Source organism: Centroberyx affinis, unplaced genomic scaffold (genome assembly GCF_046629955.1).
Source record: "Centroberyx affinis isolate AG114_WGS23_722 - 3 ecotype Tasmania unplaced genomic scaffold, CSIRO-AGI_Caff_v1 ptg002268l_1, whole genome shotgun sequence".
Classification (NCBI taxonomy): Eukaryota; Metazoa; Chordata; class Actinopteri; order Beryciformes; family Berycidae; genus Centroberyx; species Centroberyx affinis.
Window position 1 is genome coordinate 57,650 of NW_027280555.1, and position 18,115 is coordinate 75,764.

At 41.9% G+C, this 18,115-nt stretch overlaps 1 protein-coding gene across 1 annotated transcript; it reads right to left on the reverse strand.

Moving 5' to 3' along the window:
- Positions 1 to 1,269: 1,269 nt before the first annotated feature.
- On the reverse strand, positions 1,270 to 18,115 carry lig3 (ligase III, DNA, ATP-dependent). Its single transcript, XM_071532881.1, has 21 exons — positions 18,034 to 18,115; positions 16,120 to 16,692; positions 15,267 to 15,395; positions 14,620 to 14,844; positions 14,065 to 14,216; positions 13,730 to 13,896; positions 12,493 to 12,570; positions 12,203 to 12,371; positions 11,273 to 11,428; positions 10,311 to 10,442; positions 9,979 to 10,058; positions 8,681 to 8,768; positions 8,310 to 8,387; positions 8,021 to 8,144; positions 5,831 to 5,973; positions 5,642 to 5,716; positions 4,983 to 5,129; positions 3,722 to 3,878; positions 2,551 to 2,630; positions 2,293 to 2,376; positions 1,270 to 1,503 (listed from the first exon to the last, which is right to left on the reverse strand). Exons 2-21 carry the CDS (start codon positions 16,670 to 16,672, stop codon positions 1,270 to 1,272), a joined length of 3,051 nt encoding a protein of 1,016 aa, XP_071388982.1. The 5' UTR covers positions 16,673 to 16,692; positions 18,034 to 18,115.

Below are 18,115 nucleotides of genomic sequence, written 5' to 3' on the forward strand. Positions count from 1 at the left end.
CAACCTCATAGTCCAAAGTACTGCAGAGATAAAAAGGTAAATCTGAGTCATCCTTGAAAAGCTTTTCAGAGCCATTTAGATTCAGGAAGCTGCAGTAAAGACTTGACAGCATCTCATAGAATTATACCAAGAGCCTCATGATCTAGATATTTTGAAGAGACATTTGAAGCAGTCGCACTGAATCAAAGTGAATCAAAGTTAAGGAAGGGGAAATCTTCCACTTCTTTTGTGATCTTGGAAAATTCAGGAACATGAACAGCTCTCCCCAAAAGTTATTTTCTGAGCACAAAATGTACTTAAATGTCCCTTTTGCACAGCCCAGTTCCTTATGTACAACAAGGAGTCGATACTGAAGGAAGGCACTGGTCATGTCATTGGTAATCCATTTTCATTCTCTTTGTAATACCAATACTTTTTCTCCAAGTATTGTAGCTGCAATGCTAATTGGTCTGATGAATCCATGACTTTCTTAGGAAATAAACAGCATTAGAATGATGTTACTGAGACCTTTTTTTATTTTTTTTTGTCAGCATTTCCGCCATTCTCAATCGCAGACAAATTTGGTTGTACTCAGTCTTTGAGCTGGGGTAATAAAAAATGGCTTACAAATTAATGTTGGCTTAAAAAAACAATTGTGTATCTCAATGTGACTACCAATTCTTTTAACATTTCTACTGTGATTTGTAGGAAATTGTAACATCTCTGTAAAATGTGTTTCATGATATTCTCTACAAACATGTCTAGTTGCATTAACTATTTCACTTTAATTACCTAAATTTCTGCCTAATTGACAAAATCTTGCACACAATACACATTCATTTGTTCACACAGATCTCACTTCATGATAAAGGTCAGCATTCATATCTACCTCCTGGACACCATGATCACCAAATCCCCTGAAATTGGCACAAACTAAAAACCCCAAACTAATCAGCTAGTGTATCTGGCCCCTGCTGGTTTGCAAGTGTAGGGCTTGAAAACAATAAATAAAAACAACAGTAGCTGAAAACATAGTGTATTGACCATGTGGACACAGTCTATCCTGATCCCAAATTGTGGGAACTATATCTCACCAGCGCCTTGTTTAAAAGTATGATCTGGTCCTTCTGTCTAAACCACGAAAATCAACCAAGTTCATATGGTTTAAACGTGTATTTAGAGTAAAACACTCATGTCAAGTTACAACGGTATGCATTGGTTCATGGGCATGTAAATGCAGCATATAAAAGGTTGTGGTTTGTTGTGTCACCAGGTAGGTCGAGCGTCCTATCAGCAGGGGGGTACGACGCGCCTCTTGCGGATACACTCCCAGATCCAGCTGGGCGTGACTCGTCTGGCCTGGCTGTCTTCCTCCGGCTCGGCCAGCGTGTGCGTGGCCGAGGTGGCGTCGTAGTCTGGTACGAGGTCTCCGTCGTAGGCCACGAAGTACCGCCTCAGTTTGTCCACGTCCTGCACCGAGCTGGGCAGGAAGAGCTTCACCCCGCTGAAGATGTCCAGCAGCGTCTGGAGGAAGAAGGCGCAAAGCATACTCATCACTTTTTAAACCTTATACAGCTAATACTGTACTAGAGGTGCAGAATCCAATCTAAGTACTTTTAATTCATTCATTAAGTCACTCATGCTGGCTAGTGTTCACCTACAAAACAATTACAGGAAGGAAATCATCCGTTGTATTTACTCATTTAATCAAATTATGTACTGACCATTGTAAGACTATCCTAAATCAAATAAAAACATAAATGGTAATAGAAAATAGGATACATAACATAGGCTAGAGGATACAGCTTTTCTTTATTTGCACTGGTCCAACAGCTTGTTGATGGACTCTCAAGGACAACTTATTCAAAATAGGTTGGCAGATAAAAACTACTTTTAGGTGAATAGGTTAACAGATAGAAACAGCTTATTCAGAATAGGTTGAGGGATAAAGAACAGTGCAGTAGGTTAGGCCTAATAAAACAGAATATCATTTAGTCTGCATAGATTAGGGTTCCTCTTCTAAACAAAAGCTATTGTGCCTTTGAACTTCACAACTAGCAGCATATTCACATCAAGAGACATTTTTCCTCCTGCTGGAAATTTTTTATATTGCGCCAAAGTGCATGTCATCAAAGTATCGGTATCGGGATAGCTTCGCTTTCCGTTCTGAGTACGTAGGAGCTGGATCAGCACTGATTGTGATAATACAGATGCTATCAGTGCACCTTTATACTACACTGAAAGCATTGTCTGGAATGAAGGGGGCTTGTTGCAGACTCACAGTTTAATGTGCGGTTGTAACAATTTACTAACCTTGTCATTGCTTGGCTCCAGCACACGAGACGTTGCCTTTGGTTTGGTTTGTCCGTTGCTGTGAACGCTTTCACATTTCTTCGCCTGGAGGGAAGCAGAGCTTGGTTACAATATGAGGCGGTGGAGGTTTTTAATTTCACTGGTGAATATCAAGTCATTAATGCTGCTTAGAGGTTAGCCTCTGCGGCTCAAGTTCATGCTTCAACAATTGACCGACAGGATTACTCTTATTTCTAATGTGAACATGTGCTGTAGTACCTTCTTTGCACTGGGTCCTTCTGGGACAGGAGAGCGAGGTTCGGATTTCACCGCCTTTGGTTTGGGCGTACTGTTGTTACCTGTGATATATGTTAAGGATTACATAAATTGAAACGTAACAGACAAGCATTATCAACCATTTCTTTCTGTCCTTCATTTTGGCAAAGTAACACCTGAATTCTTAAGGACCTGGAGCTTACGATCCTTTTGTGGGTCAACTATTATATCAGCACAATTCTTGCCATTCTGCTGTTTTTTCCACAGGAATGAGTTTTTTTGTCGGCCCATTCTTGCTAAATCCAGGCCATTGTTGTGCCTGAAAAGCCCAGGAGGGGGCTGTTTCTGAGAGACTGAAAGCAGCACGGCTGGCACTGACAGTCACACCACACTCCAATTCACTTGGGTCACTGGCTTTGCCCGTTCTAGTATTCAATCGAACATTAACTCAATCTAATAATACCTATCTGCCTGCATTACATAGCAAACCTCATATTTTTATAGTTGGAATATGCCATTTTTTCACATTAAAATAACAATATATACATATGATATATTATACATTATTAGTCTGTGTGTCTGTGACTGTGTGCTCATGCCTAAATTCTGTTTCCTGAAATTGGCTTTTCAATGTTGATGACATTCATATTGGTAGGAAATGCATGTGACATCATGAGAATACCGTGAATACCATTTGCAGGGGGTGTGTCATATAGGCACGGCCAGTGATGAGCTGGTTGTAGCTATCAAGGTGAGGGTAGTGGCCAAATGCAGGGAAGCCATAGCAATAACAACAATGGAGGAAGGCAGCAAGAAAAGAAACGGCCAAGCTAAACGTTCAAGCATTCAAGCAACGTCAGCGTTACTTTTTTTATTGCAGATTGGCTGTGTTCTCCGTCTGCTTCTTCGACACCTGTGGAAGCTTTATGGATTCCAGTTACCTCAGCCTCAGGCTAGAGGGCAGCTCAGCAAGATGAGTGATAAGTGCCGGGGCGGGAACTTGACCGACTGATGGGGGGTGGAGGGCGGGACTAACAATACGCTTCCTGACACAAGGTGAAAAACTGCATAATGTAGCTTTTAAATATTTCCACAATAATATTATAAACTAACTTTCCAAAACACAACTTCAATGCTAGTTTTTGCCTTGGCTGTTGGGAGTTTGTGTACTCACTGGTCTTCTTGGGTGCAGCACTTCCATGGGAGGAGGAGGAGGGGGACGGGGAGCTTCCTCCGCTGTCCCCTCCTGATGAGCTCTTGTCGTCGTTGGATTTGGACGGTCCGGCTGTCACTTGAAAGTCACAGTTCTCCTTTGATATGCGGTACAGCTCCTAAGCAGGAAGACGAAATGGAAAACATGGGCTACGGCCAAGAGATGTACTGTTGCCTGCCACAAGAGATTGAATACCTGTGTTGGACTCAAATCATTTAGAGCGGGCATTTTTTTTTTATAGCCTCAACCAATGTTCCAACTAATTTGTCAGTGTTTGCAGGATCACTGATGTGGTACACTCGGACTGCAAATTTGGGCCTTGGTGGTGGTATCTCAATCATGCTTGACTTGGGCAGTCACTTCAACAGTGGGCTAAATATACTGCCATTCCACTCCACCCACCACCTGTATCACATGGCATCCCCCCTCCACTCTTATATTCTTTGTTATTTCTCATTACATACTACCTTAAAGGAGGCATATAAATAGTTTCAAACAATCCTAAGGCAGAGCTCGCCGAATGGAAATCCAGCTGAAATTCAATACGTTTAGTGTTGAGACACCCGAGAGCAGGGGAAGACATCATTAAACAGTAAATCGGAGCGCACTTCATGAGCTCCTCTAATAAAAAAAAAAGGAATCAAAAGAAGAAATATGGAAGGGAATTGTTAAACAGCTTGGTTAATGCCAAGCAAATTTGCAATGGCAGAAACTGATTACACAGTATTTCAGGAAGGGGCGATATAAAAGAAGCAGCGACTGGGATCTCTGTGCCCTTGTTTTTTATGTGGATAGCTTATTGATCTGTGACCAAAGAAAAATGATTTTTGACTGTTTTTACGGCCAATCACTTTTTTGGCCTGTCATCTCTTAAAAAAAAAAAAAAAAAAAACGATGCTTAGGTGACATTACTTGAATCCAAACTAATTTTTCCCATGGCGCCTTGGGCATCAACAGCCAAATTCAAGTTATTCAGCCAGGACCGAGACACTTCGCTCCTCTATAACTGCATGCTCGCAGACTTCATTAACGCCTTTGAATAAATCTTTTTCCGCAAATCACGTCTGTTCTTGAATGAGCAGCGGCTAATGAAAGGAAGTAAAAAGTTCTGTTATTATCTTCACGCTTTAGCTATGAAATTTCAAACAACTCCTACAATCCTATATACGTCATCGGCACATATGCACCCTTGGGACTGCACAGAATCTGGAGTTGTTCCTACTTTCAGCTGGTGCAGGTTGGTGGCGCTCTTCCAGTCCTTGTCGTCACGGATGCGGGTCATGCGGGGAAAGCGGATGGAGATGCCGTCTGCCGTGTGCATCTCCGATTTGGAAAACTCTGCGCCCGTGATTTCCCAGACCGGTGCTTGCTACAGCGGGGAGAAAAGAAAGAAACAGCAGCAGCAGATGAAACATAAATCAGATTTTTGAGGATGGTAGATATGACTCTTCACTTTTGAGGGGGAAAAAAAAAAATCTCACAACTTCTGCTTTTATGGGCAAAAAGCCATGACTATTATGGTTTAAGGGAAGAAACTCTTTCGGTGTGAGGATTTCATTATGAAGTCCTCTTTTCAATATTTGAAGTCTAAAAGTCTCTTTTCAATCTTTGAGTTTGAAAGAATTTTCAATCAAGTACTCCTTTCAATGTTTGAAATATGCTGATAGAAAGCAGCTCACGGCTCTCTAATGTAGCATCGGTGGTCATTATCACAATGCTTTTGAGAATAATATATTTAAAGAAAGTCCTGCAAAAGAAAGCAAGAGATACCTTTTTAACTTTTCCCTTCATTCAAAAGTCTGCAGAACCTAAATATACAACTGGGTTGTGCATGAACAGGCCCATTGGGAAATACAAATGTGCTGAATAGTGAAATCTCACCTCAGGATCGCGGATAATGAAATCTGGATAATAGTTCTTGATGATTTTCAACCAGCCAGGGATTTTGCTTGGCTCCTAGAGAAAGACACACACACACACACACACACACACACAGACAAAAGATTAATTTTCAATTTTATTGCATCAGCTCAACATTCCAGGCAGGCCGCTAAGTGGATCTTCTCTGACCTTGCTGATTTTGATCACGTCCAGCTCGTCCTGGAGCCTGGCCAGGGTGGCGTCATCGTAGCCTCCGGAGCACTTGGTGACTGTGCACCACTTCTTGGAGTCGGGGTCGTAACAGCCCATTAGAAAACTGGACATGATGCCCCCTGGTGGGCGGAAGAACACACACGGCGTTAGGAAATTGAGGAAAATGTTCCCTGTTCAATTGTCAAGCATGAACAGAGAACATTTTCCCCTTGGAGACAGTAAAGACCTATTGAATAGGCGCTGAAAGTAATCTACTTTGTAGGGAGAAATGCGGGAAGAACAAAATCTTGCATTAATATACATCAACTGAGATAAAAGGTCAAGCAGAACGCTTTCCCCTCCAGCGGGTCCAATGCGGCATCGAGTCACAGAGCGGCAACCGAGCCTTCTGTTACAGCGCTCCGTGGCTGTGAACTACTCTGCCACAAGCTCTGAGAAACAGCCATACCCTGAACAGTTTGAAGAAACTTCTCTAAACAACTTGTAAAGGTCTTTGCTAGTGGCCATTTTGAAAAAAAACTTTTGTCCTTTACGCCTACACTCTGTAAGTTTCACAGAACTTCCAAAAACTCGCTTCTTCAAAACTAGTAAAGGTCTTTGCCAGTTGTCATTTTTTTTTTACTTTTGTCTACATTATAAGTTTGTATGCGTTGCCCAATGTCATCCTCTCCTGCATGTACTATGTTCTGTCTGCATGTTCCACACATGAAACGCTGCTACTGTGTGTTTATGCTGTTTTTGCAGAGCTGAATTGCTGATTCCTGCTTTTAAAATAAGAGTATAAAAAGAGTGCATTGGAAATACAGTAAAAACGATATAGCTGTATTACTAGTCTTATCATCATCTCTGAGGCAGTTGCACTTACCACCTCAGCATATTTGTGCACACTACAGAATGTATGTTTTTACTTTACTTTTCAGATAGGACTTTCAGAAAATAAATATATATATATATACAATGGAGAGGGAAGATAGTGGGAAAATAACAACTCCCAACCTACATCATCACATGTACACAGCATATACTTTTTTATAGATTACTTTTAAGGCATTTTTTGGACTCATATCTAGCTCAGGGATGGGCATCGTGCCATGGAGGGCCGAAAGTCTGCAGGTTTTCATTCCAACCGAAGACTGCACCAGGTGATTTCACCGATTACCACACCTTCAGTCAGAGAGGAGGAACTAATCAATGAAATCACCTGGTGTAGTGTTTGCCTGGAATAAAAACCTGCAGACTCTGGGCCCTCCATGGCCCATGTTTATGAGACACTCACAGTCCACAGGCTGTAAACTTCAGGCTGATGGAGCTTTCTAGGCTCCGGAAACAGCGGCCAACTCAATGTCCTCCTTTAAAACATACATTTTTGGCTTGCTTTTACTTGAACAAGTCTCCATTTTGTTTTTATTCTTGCCTTAATTATTTTGTATTTTATATTTTGTATATTATTCTTTTTTCTTCTTCATTTATTGTTCATGTTTTTATTTATTGCTCACATTTGTATTTTACTGAAGCACTTTGTAACTCTGTTTTGCTGAGCACTCCATAAATAAAGATTATTCTGATTATTATTGGCCCACTGAATTACAAGGCTGCACTACAAGAGCATTGATTCCTCATGTATATAAAAAGGTCCAGTGCAATGAGAATGGCATTTCCCACTCTCATGGCACCGTTTAATAAAGGGCCTGTTAATGTAAAGTTACCAAGATATAACTGTCAATGTTGCAGAAATATGACACCCTTTGAGAAACTCTTCCTCTGATTGTCAACAGAATCAAACCGTTTTATACATCCAATCTACTTCTACTACCCTGAATTGAATGAATGCTCTGATTGGTCATAGCTTCTTGCCAAACTAGCCGAAATTACCATGCTTCCATTACTGATTGTCTATGGGTGGCGAAGTGCCAGCACTGGATATTTCTTCTTCAATGAAAAATAAATATTGTCATGCAGTGGATGCTGCAATTGGAAGGAAGGGTTTGATTTAACCTGTACTACACGCTTTGTCTGCAAATGGCATCAAACAACACTCGGATTTCTAAATAATGTGATGCTGAAGAAAGAACTAACAAGTCACACTTCTCGCCTTAAAAATCCATATCGAGCTTTTTATGACTGAATATAGAAATCAGCGGACTGGATGTTTAAGACTTAACAGACCGTTGGAGCCTTTTCCGTAGAAGGCCCCCAGCACCACCAGGTCAGCTGTGTCAGCCATCGCCCCTTCGTTCAGGTAGTCCTTCTTCACCTTCAGCCAGTGGCGCTTCCCCGGTTCATAGGCGCCCTTAGACAGACAGTTATACAGCTTTATCATCTTAACGTGTCCACTACGTCTGCACATCTCTCATTTCCAAACAGGATTTATCACCATCAGTATTGACGCCAATTCCCCTCTATCTGATTCCATTTGTAGATGCTATCTAATAAGGAAAATATCAAAGCATCTCACCTTGATGTCTTTCAGCACCAGGCCTTCAAGTCCCTCCCTGATGACCCGAGTGATCATATCGGCCAGGTCTCCTGCCCTCTGGCACACACACACAAAATAATGAACAAAGATACAGGCATGTGCGTCTCACATGGAGAAATTAAAAAAAATATTTTTTCCACATAGGCAAATTACTGTGCAATATCCATCAAAGTCACAGATAATGCAACACACAGGTATAGAATCAGTTTATGATGCAAATGCCTTTTCACTGAAACCTACCAACAATGCATCACAGGAAATCTCTTGGTGCAGCAGGTAACAACCTTGCTACAGTGGGCTGTTGCAGCTGAATACATACAGTGGAAACCCTGTTTAATTGTTTAACTTACAGTGACATGCTTCATTTCTGAGAACAGGATCCTGTTGGGGACTTCGACCATGTTGTCATGCAGAAACTTCCTGCGTTCACGCAGAGGCCTGGGGACGACAAAAAAAACAACTGTTGTACAGTACACTCTGAATAAATGTGAGTGGACACATGTGTTGTCTTGTTTACTGAATGTCCATTAGAAGCCTGAGCTTTTTATTTGCTTTACCCGGCCTATAGTTGGGACAGGCATCCATTTGGGACGGGCCTTAAATTCTTTTCGCAAAAGTTAAAGAAAAAGTGGGAAACTACGAGAACATTTTCTGTCTTAAGGCTGCTGTAGTGCAAGAATATTTTCAGAATGACCAACAGGTTTTAAAGAGCTCAGACATGTCATGGTGTAAAAGACCTATAGGCTACTCACTCCTACCACTCGCCCTCCACCTCATCCTCAACTACCGGTTCACTGTTCAACTGTTCATCATCCTCCTCTCTGACTCTATACGCTTCTTATGTCCACCGGAACCTGTCAAACCACACGGCAGTCTCGTCCATGGCAATGATGTTACTTTTTGCTGTGTTTTTTTTTTTTGCTTTAATCCTCTTTGATCCATATGAGACAAAGCTCACAAGTTTTCCGCTGAAGTGTCTGGCATCTTTTTGAGCAATAGTGGTGTGCCTCCTGACAGAGAAGCCACTGTGGTTCAGGAACCTGTCAAGCCACCCGGCACTCGCTGAGAAGTCGTCCTGGCTGCTGTCACTCTCGGTGGCGTAGAGTTCCCTAGCTTTCAACCTTATCATCTTGCGGGAGACTCGAGATGTGTTGCCCGCATGCTGTGGATCCACTCACACACTTCGGCTTCCAGCTCACAGCCGGCTTTCTTTCTCTCACACCCTGCACTCGCGCTCTTTTCTGATCTATCTCCATTAAACGTTCAAGTTCACCTCGTTTTTTCGTCATTCTCTCGGGATCCACAGAGAAATCTCTAGCTGCTGCTTCTCCCGTTTTGATCAGCAAATTTAGTACTGATAATTTGAATTTAAGTTGTATTTTTTTTTCTCTGTGGCACTATGAATGTTTTTTACTGGCATTTGGTTCAGTAAAAAGGGATACACACACCTTTGTGAGTTTACAAAACAGTTGGGCTAGATGGAGCAAACACTTCAGCCGAGAAAGCAGCTTTGAACAAAGACCAAACTGTCGATAGCATTACTGTCTGCAAACTAGATGTTTGCACCATGGACACCAAGGGTAAATGTTTGTACACTGGGCTGAAAACAGGTCTTGAGGACAGTAGAGCTGAAATGACAAGAACTCACCTCTCCATGAGACTCACGCCGTTGAAGTAGATGCAGTCGAAGACAAAAAGGCACACTTTGGCATCTTGGAAGGCTGCTTTCTGAAGGGAGACGGAGGCTCATAATACTGTGGGCACTTACATCTTTAAAGGCAAAAATCCCACCATCCCACCCAAAAGTACAAAAACGTACAAAACAACTGGTTTTTAGCATAGTGAATGCCCATTGTCCATTCAAGTGTTGAAATATTTCTCTTGAGTTACTTTAGGTGGCAAAAACAACAGTAGTTTTGACGGAATAATTTTGTCCACAAACTGAACACTGAGCTGCACATTGCCTGGGGTGTTCCTCACCTTGTGAACACCCAAGGTCCCAAAGGGCAGGGGTTTGCTGGTCTTTGTGTCGATGAGGAGGACCTCAGCGTCCAATATCATACTGTGGCCGCCGGGAAAAGCCTGGGGGATGTATTCTTTAAAATGGGCCACCTGAAACATTAACATGGACATAGACAGGCTTAGGCACTGACCGGAAACCTTCAATTGAAATCAAAGAATCAAACTTTATGCATGTTACTACACATGATTGTGTCCCTCGTTGCAGGTTACTCTTCCATAGAACTCATTTTGCCTCAGCGTCTACCTTTATCACACTCTGTTTAGACTGAAAGGTGCTCCTCCAGGTAACTGTCATCAATACCAATGTGACAAGCTGAAATAGCAGCTAGGTAGACCTTAAAGGTAAAGGCTTAAAGAAAAAGGCTTTTATCATCAAAAAGGTCTTTCAGAAGTGTGAGAACAGAAAGTAAGGGGAAGCAGAGGGGCCTATAAGTATTTGGATGGGTTTAGGCACATGGCTTGTACACATCCCAAAAAAATCCTCATGTATAAAAGCCCCAAGGCTTTTTTTTTTTTAAACTTGACTGCCTTTTCCCCAGTGGCTTAGTGCCTGGTAGGAGTCAAAATGTGTGCTTTGGAAGCTAACTAGAGTCCAGGGATGCTTGGAGATATAGAATGCACGCACAGCAGCAGCCTCTAGTGGTTTGATGGGCTAATGGGCATGAATGGAAGCTATTTATCCTTGTATGTATACGGCTCATGGCCTCATGCTGAGAGAGTGAATGCAGGAAAAAAAAAATTGCTGTAGGGAATAACTGTGAATATCACCCTTAACCTGCTCAGTCCTGCAGGAGCAAACACAAGGGATTTCCACTCTGACCTGCAGTGCCATCCTGACCGGTATCTAGCCTAGGGGAGCTGCGTGGGTGTGTGCTTGCATGTATGTGTATGTATGAGTGTGAACGATTACACTGACTCACTTTGTGCGGCAACACCGGCTTGAGGCTGCGGCTGAAGTAGCTGAAGCTGTCTCCGTTCTTGTGGACCTGCACGCGTTCTCCGTCATACTTTATCTCAGAATACATCCCGTTGGGGCATTTCTTCATGGCGTACTCAATGGACTTACATGCCTCAGCCTGGAATTACAAAAGAAAACAAACATCATCTTTAGTTACACCAGTGGCAAAATCCAGCCAGTCTCTAAGCCTCTGAAGTACTATTTCCTTAAAAGAACAAGTTATTAAAGCAACATTTTGTGTAGTTTATACAGTTTTGAAAAATCTATTTCAAATTTAGTGAGTTTAGTCTCTCTATGTTCATAACCTGCTGTTTCTCAGCCCATTGCCTACATCTTAAAAGCCCTTCATTCCTGACAGATAACTAACTAGCTAGACCTGAAGTAAACATGGAATATTACACTATTGGCCTACTACAGGCTGCGTAATATAATGAATCAGCAATGAAATGAGGCTTTTACTTTGAGGACACATCACATTAACTTCATTCAGTTCTTGTGTGAATGTAATGCGTGTCTCCATTGATTTATGTGGTCAGAAACATTAGATGTATTCAGTGTAGCAGTGTGCACTAGGCAATGATTTAAATGACAAGTCAAGTAATTATTAGGTGATGTACTAGTTGTCAATAGATGTTTTTTGCAGTTTGTTGTTCTACAGAAAAATATTTTAAAATACATTTGTGATTTTTCTATGTAAAGTACTCTATTCTTACATTATACAAATTTGTGAATGTATAAGACCAATAAACCAATAACGTCCTCTTTTCAGTCTGTCTTTCATCTCTGGGGTGAGAGCACATTATTTCATACGGTGTGTGCATTGGTGTGAAAACGGGTGCGTTATGTATCTAAATGCTTGTATTTTGAGCGAGTGAGTGAAGGTGGTCCTCACCAACATGGGCTGAACGGGGGTCATCAGCGAGGCCTCGATGGTGAGGAGTTTCCTGGGTCCTGAACCGTTGGACGCCTCCTGCTGGTTTCTCAACACGCGCTCAATCACGTCACCCAGGTTGCGAGAGGCCTTGAAGGCATCATAAGCGTTTGGATCCACAGCATCCAAGCTGCAAAACAGACAAGTATGAAAGACAAGTCAAGTGTCTTGTCTTGTCATGACAAATTCCCTTTTTTTTAACATGTTCTAAGGACATCATTTATAGCAAAGTAGAAGCCGGGGGAACTTACACATGCTTCGCTCCAGCATTCATCTTCAAGTCATGCTTAATAAGTCGAATGATACATTTCAGGTCATTGCTGGTGCATCTATGAAGACAAAGAGTATTAATTTACACAGTATCATTGTGTCAAAATTGTAAGGCAAATCCTCAAATATTAATGCATTAAAGGAATTAGAAATCTGAAAGGTTAAGATCAGAAGGGATGTAAAATACTACTTAAGCTGATAGAAAGATTTGGAACACAAAAATGTGAATCCAACTTCAAATCATTCTGCTTGCTTTGCCCATTGATCTCAAGTACCACAACCAGGCCTATTATTGAGTATAGCCGAACATTTTTACTCTGTGCTATACTCAATACACTTAATCCAACAGTTTCCAAGATATCGTACAGGTCAAGCCATAGTCTCACCCTCAACTTTGCTGCTGTGGAGAGGAGAAATGTCCATCTAATATACACATACTGGCTACATGCCTGAGGCAGACAGTCTATAAAAAGAAACTACCTAAACTCCTACATCAGCCAACAACAAAAATAAAATAAAATAAAAGGAAACAAATAACTGTGGCTGTTAACAACCACCATGAAAAGAAATCAATCTTTCTGGTTTTTACACATAGACACTGGCAGTTGTATTAGTGAACTACAATTTAAACTGTTTGCTTCTGGGGTCAAACACAAGTAAAATCAATCACAGGCAGGTCCAGCACTAAAATGAAGTCAAACAGAGAGAGACGTCTGGCTGCACAAGAGAAGGTGAGGAATCATTATTTGTATTACTAGTATTACTAGTGTTAGTGCTTATTGGAATTGGCTGTTTCTCACCTTAACACAGGTCACCAACATATTTTGGAACAGTACGTAGCCATGCATTTTGTCTGACTTGAAAATAGCCAAGCAAGCCTATGTTGATGCTGTGTGGCATTTCTTTGGCCAAATTGCTGTATTCCTTGAAGAGCTGTTTTTCTTTAACATCGCTTTTGGTCGCAGACTTTGTCATTTCAATCGCTCCATTCTCCAAATGGTGTTGTTGTGGGTCAACAAGCAAGCCTACTTGTAAATTTCTGCCACATGATTGATCAAGTTGCTTTTGGGTAGTTTGAGGAAAGTGGACTTTTAAAATCAGTTTTAAAGAAAATACAGGAGTTCTCCTAAGCTTATCATTCTTATTTGGGTAAATTCTACTGTGATAATTATCTAGACTGTACTATTGCTCAGCCCAGGAAGATCAATGATGTATTACTTTTTGGCAATATCCTCCAGCTCCTTCTGCTGGTCATCCTCCTTGGTCAGCTGGGCCAGGCGGGTCAGCGATGCGTCCACTTCCTGGATGGTCAGCAGGCTCTTGGCAGCCGGAGGAAATGATTTACTCTCCTCGAAGAACATCCTCACCGTCTCAGACACATCCCCCTTGGAAATGATAAAGACACAGGTTGTACAGATCATTTCTTGACATTTTGTTCCTCTATCATCATTTTTATGGGGCTATGTCAAGAGTCTATTGACCTAGAATGGGATATCCGGTGAGATTTATTTTCAGTCTGAGAATATCTGTCTGAGAACATGTGGTGTACGGACCTGCTCCAGATCTCGCACCATGGCGTCCTGGTTGCCTTTAAAGATGCGGCTGAAGAGTTTGACGATCTGTTTGTCATTGAGGTTATAGACACTCTTTACCACACCTGGCAGCAGCAGCTTCACTGTCAGGTAAACATCTCCATGGAACTTATCTGGGATGGAGGAGCAGAAAATGTACAAAAAATCCACTTTATCTAGAACAAACCTGGCCAGCCTGGATTTTGCCGCAAGCTATGCAGCTGAAATCTAGACAGACTAATTCTATTTGTATCAAACGGTGTGATAGCAAAAGGATGTTCACCTCCTTTCAAAAAACTATTTGTATTGTGAGGAGGTGATGTACAAAATAAGCATAAGCCAGGGGTTCTCAAACGTTTTTGTGTCAAGGACCCCCAAACAGCCTCACATTTCACCACAAAGTCCCATTTGATAACAACAGGATGATTATGGTATATAAGACTGTTACTGTTAATTTAGTCTTAGAATTCTAGACCTGTACATGGGAGATAACAGTAGGAGAGGATAACCAGTTATGAGTGGTCTAATTATACCAACCTCCCCCAGAGCCTTTCTTCAGGAAGTTCTCGATGATCTGCGTCTTGACATTGTAACCGTTCTTGTCTGCCACCATGGCACACAGCTTGCGAAACTCTCGGAGAAGGCAGTCCTTGTGCTTTAGGTCACAAAGCTGGGCCGACAGGGTGCTGCCTTGGCTGGCTTTGGCTGGGGAAGGGGATGGTCCCGGGCTGCTGGAGCTCCCGGAGCTCCCGGCCTTCGTAGCTGACAGGACAGAGGAGTACAGTGATATGACTGAAGCCGACTGCATGATGGAGTGATGGGAATGATTCGACAATGTATGGAACAACAGCTAGGATTCCTACTAAAACAAAAAGACAAGATCACATCCCCCGATTTTTGCACATATATACTGTATATATAAATCTTTATATTGGTTACCTGTTAGTTTCAGAATTGATTTTAAGATTTTACTGATCAGACCTTTTAAACCTAGGAGTCGGGTCACAGTTCTTCCTCCGTGTCAAAGTCTATATTTAACATAAGAGGTTCCAATTGGCTGATCCGATTAACAAGCATTAACAAGCAATTTGCCAACCAGGATCAGAACCCGGGAGTTTTTCTGTTGGTGTTTTTTTGGGGGGTTTTCTTCGGGACCAAGGCTTTGCTGGGATGTCATATCTTACCAGTGAATCCTGAGAACTTGCGTGGAGCGTTCATGGATGGGTCGGCAGGAGGAGCCATCAGTTGGCTAGTGTTGTTTAACTTGGCCTGCACCTTCTTCTTTGGACTTGCATTGACTTTGGCCATCAGGTCTACAAGAGGAAGAAACCATGCTCAGCACTTGCCCTGGCTGAATATAACATAGCATAACAGTATACTAGTATCACACTGTTTAAATTAGCATTTCTAAGAAAAAGGCGGCCAAGCTTTACCTTATCCTTCACTCTGAAATGGTTACTAAGATTAATAACATAAAAAAGACAAAATCAGATGTAAACTTATTGGCCGGTTTTTATTGTAGTTACAATCTTGAGATGTGGAAATCCTGATAAGATGTTGCTCCGATTCTTTTTATCTGTAATGTTATTGAGGGCTGCTTTGTTATTGAGGATGCAGGTATTTGTAACAACCAGCTGAATTATCCAATATGTCCTCCTGGTTGAACAGGTTAGCCAACTGGAAAAATTAGGTGCAGCCGAGTTTGACACACCTACCACGGTGTGAAATGAGAGACTTGGTTAGTTTTATTGGTTGTTCACTTATTCCAAATATGTGTTATTGTACTGATCACATGAAGGGGAAGGTGTCTTTTTTACTTGTCCCCTGCTGCACCACAGGGAGGTCAGAGGTCAGGCTCAGCTACAGAGCAGCAGTCCTGGAGCCGGTAGGGATTCAGTGTCTTGCTCTAAGGCACTTCAGCAGGGAGAATGCTTGTTGTCACGAGGGCTTGAACCTACTCACTATGCCACCCTGCTGCCAAATATGCATCATTTTAAAAAAGTGACTTTGAGTGTGTGCACAATCTGTCTGTTGTACCTGAAACATGTTTATTTATGAGCTCCTTGTCCTCGTCCTGCAGCTCCTCCCAGCCCTCCAGATCTGTGATGTCCTCAATCTTCTTCGTGGTGGCCCTTGCCCTCTCCAGCTTCTCAAATATACACTTCACATGATGCCACTCTTTCATCTCCCCTGCAGACTCGCTGAAAGGGTTTGGCACGATCTTCCCTATGCGCACCATGCCCTTCTGGATTTTGTCCTTGCATTTCTTACATCCCGCGGTGCCACGCTTGGCATACTCCACAATGAACCTCTGTTCTGCCATATCTGGCTGGTTGGTGAAACACTGGCGCCAGGAAAGCCTGAGAGGAGCGTTCTGGAGGACACTGTGCTTATGGGACACTGAGGAGAAATGGCAACTTTCCCTGCAAAAATGAAAATTACCTCTGGATGGAGGTATATGTTTAAAGCATGAAGAGACAGAAAGAGCTCTACACACTTTCCAGAGAAGCTGACAACTGACAAATTGTCCCAACGGTTGTAGTCCTAGGTAGACAGCCTTATGAGCCAAAAAAACAAAGGGCCTCTGCATCCAGTTAAGTTAGATACAACCTAGGAAAAGAAAAGGGACATAATAGTTGAAAAGAGATAAGAAATCATATTGTTCTTACAGATAGCATGCAGGCAAGACTTAACTGCCTTAACTGACCTCCTTAAGCCTCCTTAATGGGTGGGTATCTGAGACTCAGCTCTGATCTGGCTTAGACCCTATCTTTCCAACAGAGCCATCTCTTCCATAGTCACTCATCATCTTCCTCAGCACATCACCTGTGGACAGGGCTCAGTTTTAGGCCCCATCCTCCCCTCTTTCTGTATGCTTCTAATGGGCAACATCATTAGCAACCATGATGTCTCTTTTCATGGCTATGCAGATAACACCCAGTTACGCCTCCCATTAAATCCTTGGGACTAACTGCATGATCTTGCTCAAGCACTTCCTCACAGACATCAAATGGTGGATGTTTCAGATCTTTTTATTGCAATGTGACACTTTACTGATCTCCATAGGTAAATTTAGCTTGCTGCTTTCTTCAGCTGAGTATTAATGATCAGTTCTTGAGAGTTTAAACACATTCACATCTCCATTGCAAACTGTAACCAGCTGTAATTAACCCAAATATCATCAATCCAGTGTCAAACATTTACAAACAACCTTTCCACTCATCTCTCTGACAGTTCTCTATACACAAGTTTAGGACCCCCATCAGAATCCAAAACATACAATACTGTATGTTAAAAACATGGACATAACACAAAATAATACACATGTCCTAAAATCGTTTTAATTTGGGGAAACTTGTGTATAGCTTGAGTAACGTTAACGTTACAGAAGTCTAATGGTGTTTGGAAAACCGCACACAGCTCAGTAAGACAAAGAATAAGCTGGTGGTGAAATGTTAGGCTACTTCCACTCAGGATTCCCGTCAACATAACATACATATTATATAACGAACTGGTGTGCACTTTGACATTTTTGCCATGTATTCTACTAAACTGTAATCCATTACAGTTCTGATACAACGAAACCAAAGAACAAACGTGATACAGGGACGGTTTGACGGCACATGGCACTAAAAGGATATAATCTGACGCCTGAATAACTTAACCTTACAGAAAAAATCGTTGACTAGCCTTGCCTGTAAAAGAGATATTAATACGTCTCCAGTTAACTTGCTTTCCGTTACAAAACAAGTTAAAGTTCGTACAAGATAGGCTACGTGTAAGTTAGACGACATGATGGCAAGTGTTTGGCTAACTAATTAGCTTTAGCTATAATAACAACTGCCTGTTTATCCAAGAGCGACTAGCTAGCTGGCAAACAGACTGCAAACCAACCAGTCTTAATGAAAAAAACTGGACGGTTGCTAATTTTTCTGCACAAATTGACTGTACCTTGAAGAAGCTTAGTGAGATATTATCACACTGTTTCTCCACACCTTCTCATTGTTTGCGTGTAGCTCTGCAGACCAGTGTC

Excerpts from the sequence above, each read along its gene's own strand:
- lig3 (XM_071532881.1), bottom strand. The coding sequence starts at position 16,672 with ATGCAGAGGCCCTTTGTTTTTTTGGCTCATAAGGCTGTCTACCTAGGA. Across the intron at positions 11,429-12,202 it reads CCCCCGTTCAGCCCATGTTG|GCTGAGGCATGTAAGTCCAT; the intron begins GTGAGGACCACC and ends TTGTAATTCCAG. Across the intron at positions 2,377-2,550 it reads AAGGACCCAGTGCAAAGAAG|GCGAAGAAATGTGAAAGCGT; the intron begins GTACTACAGCAC and ends GCTTCCCTCCAG.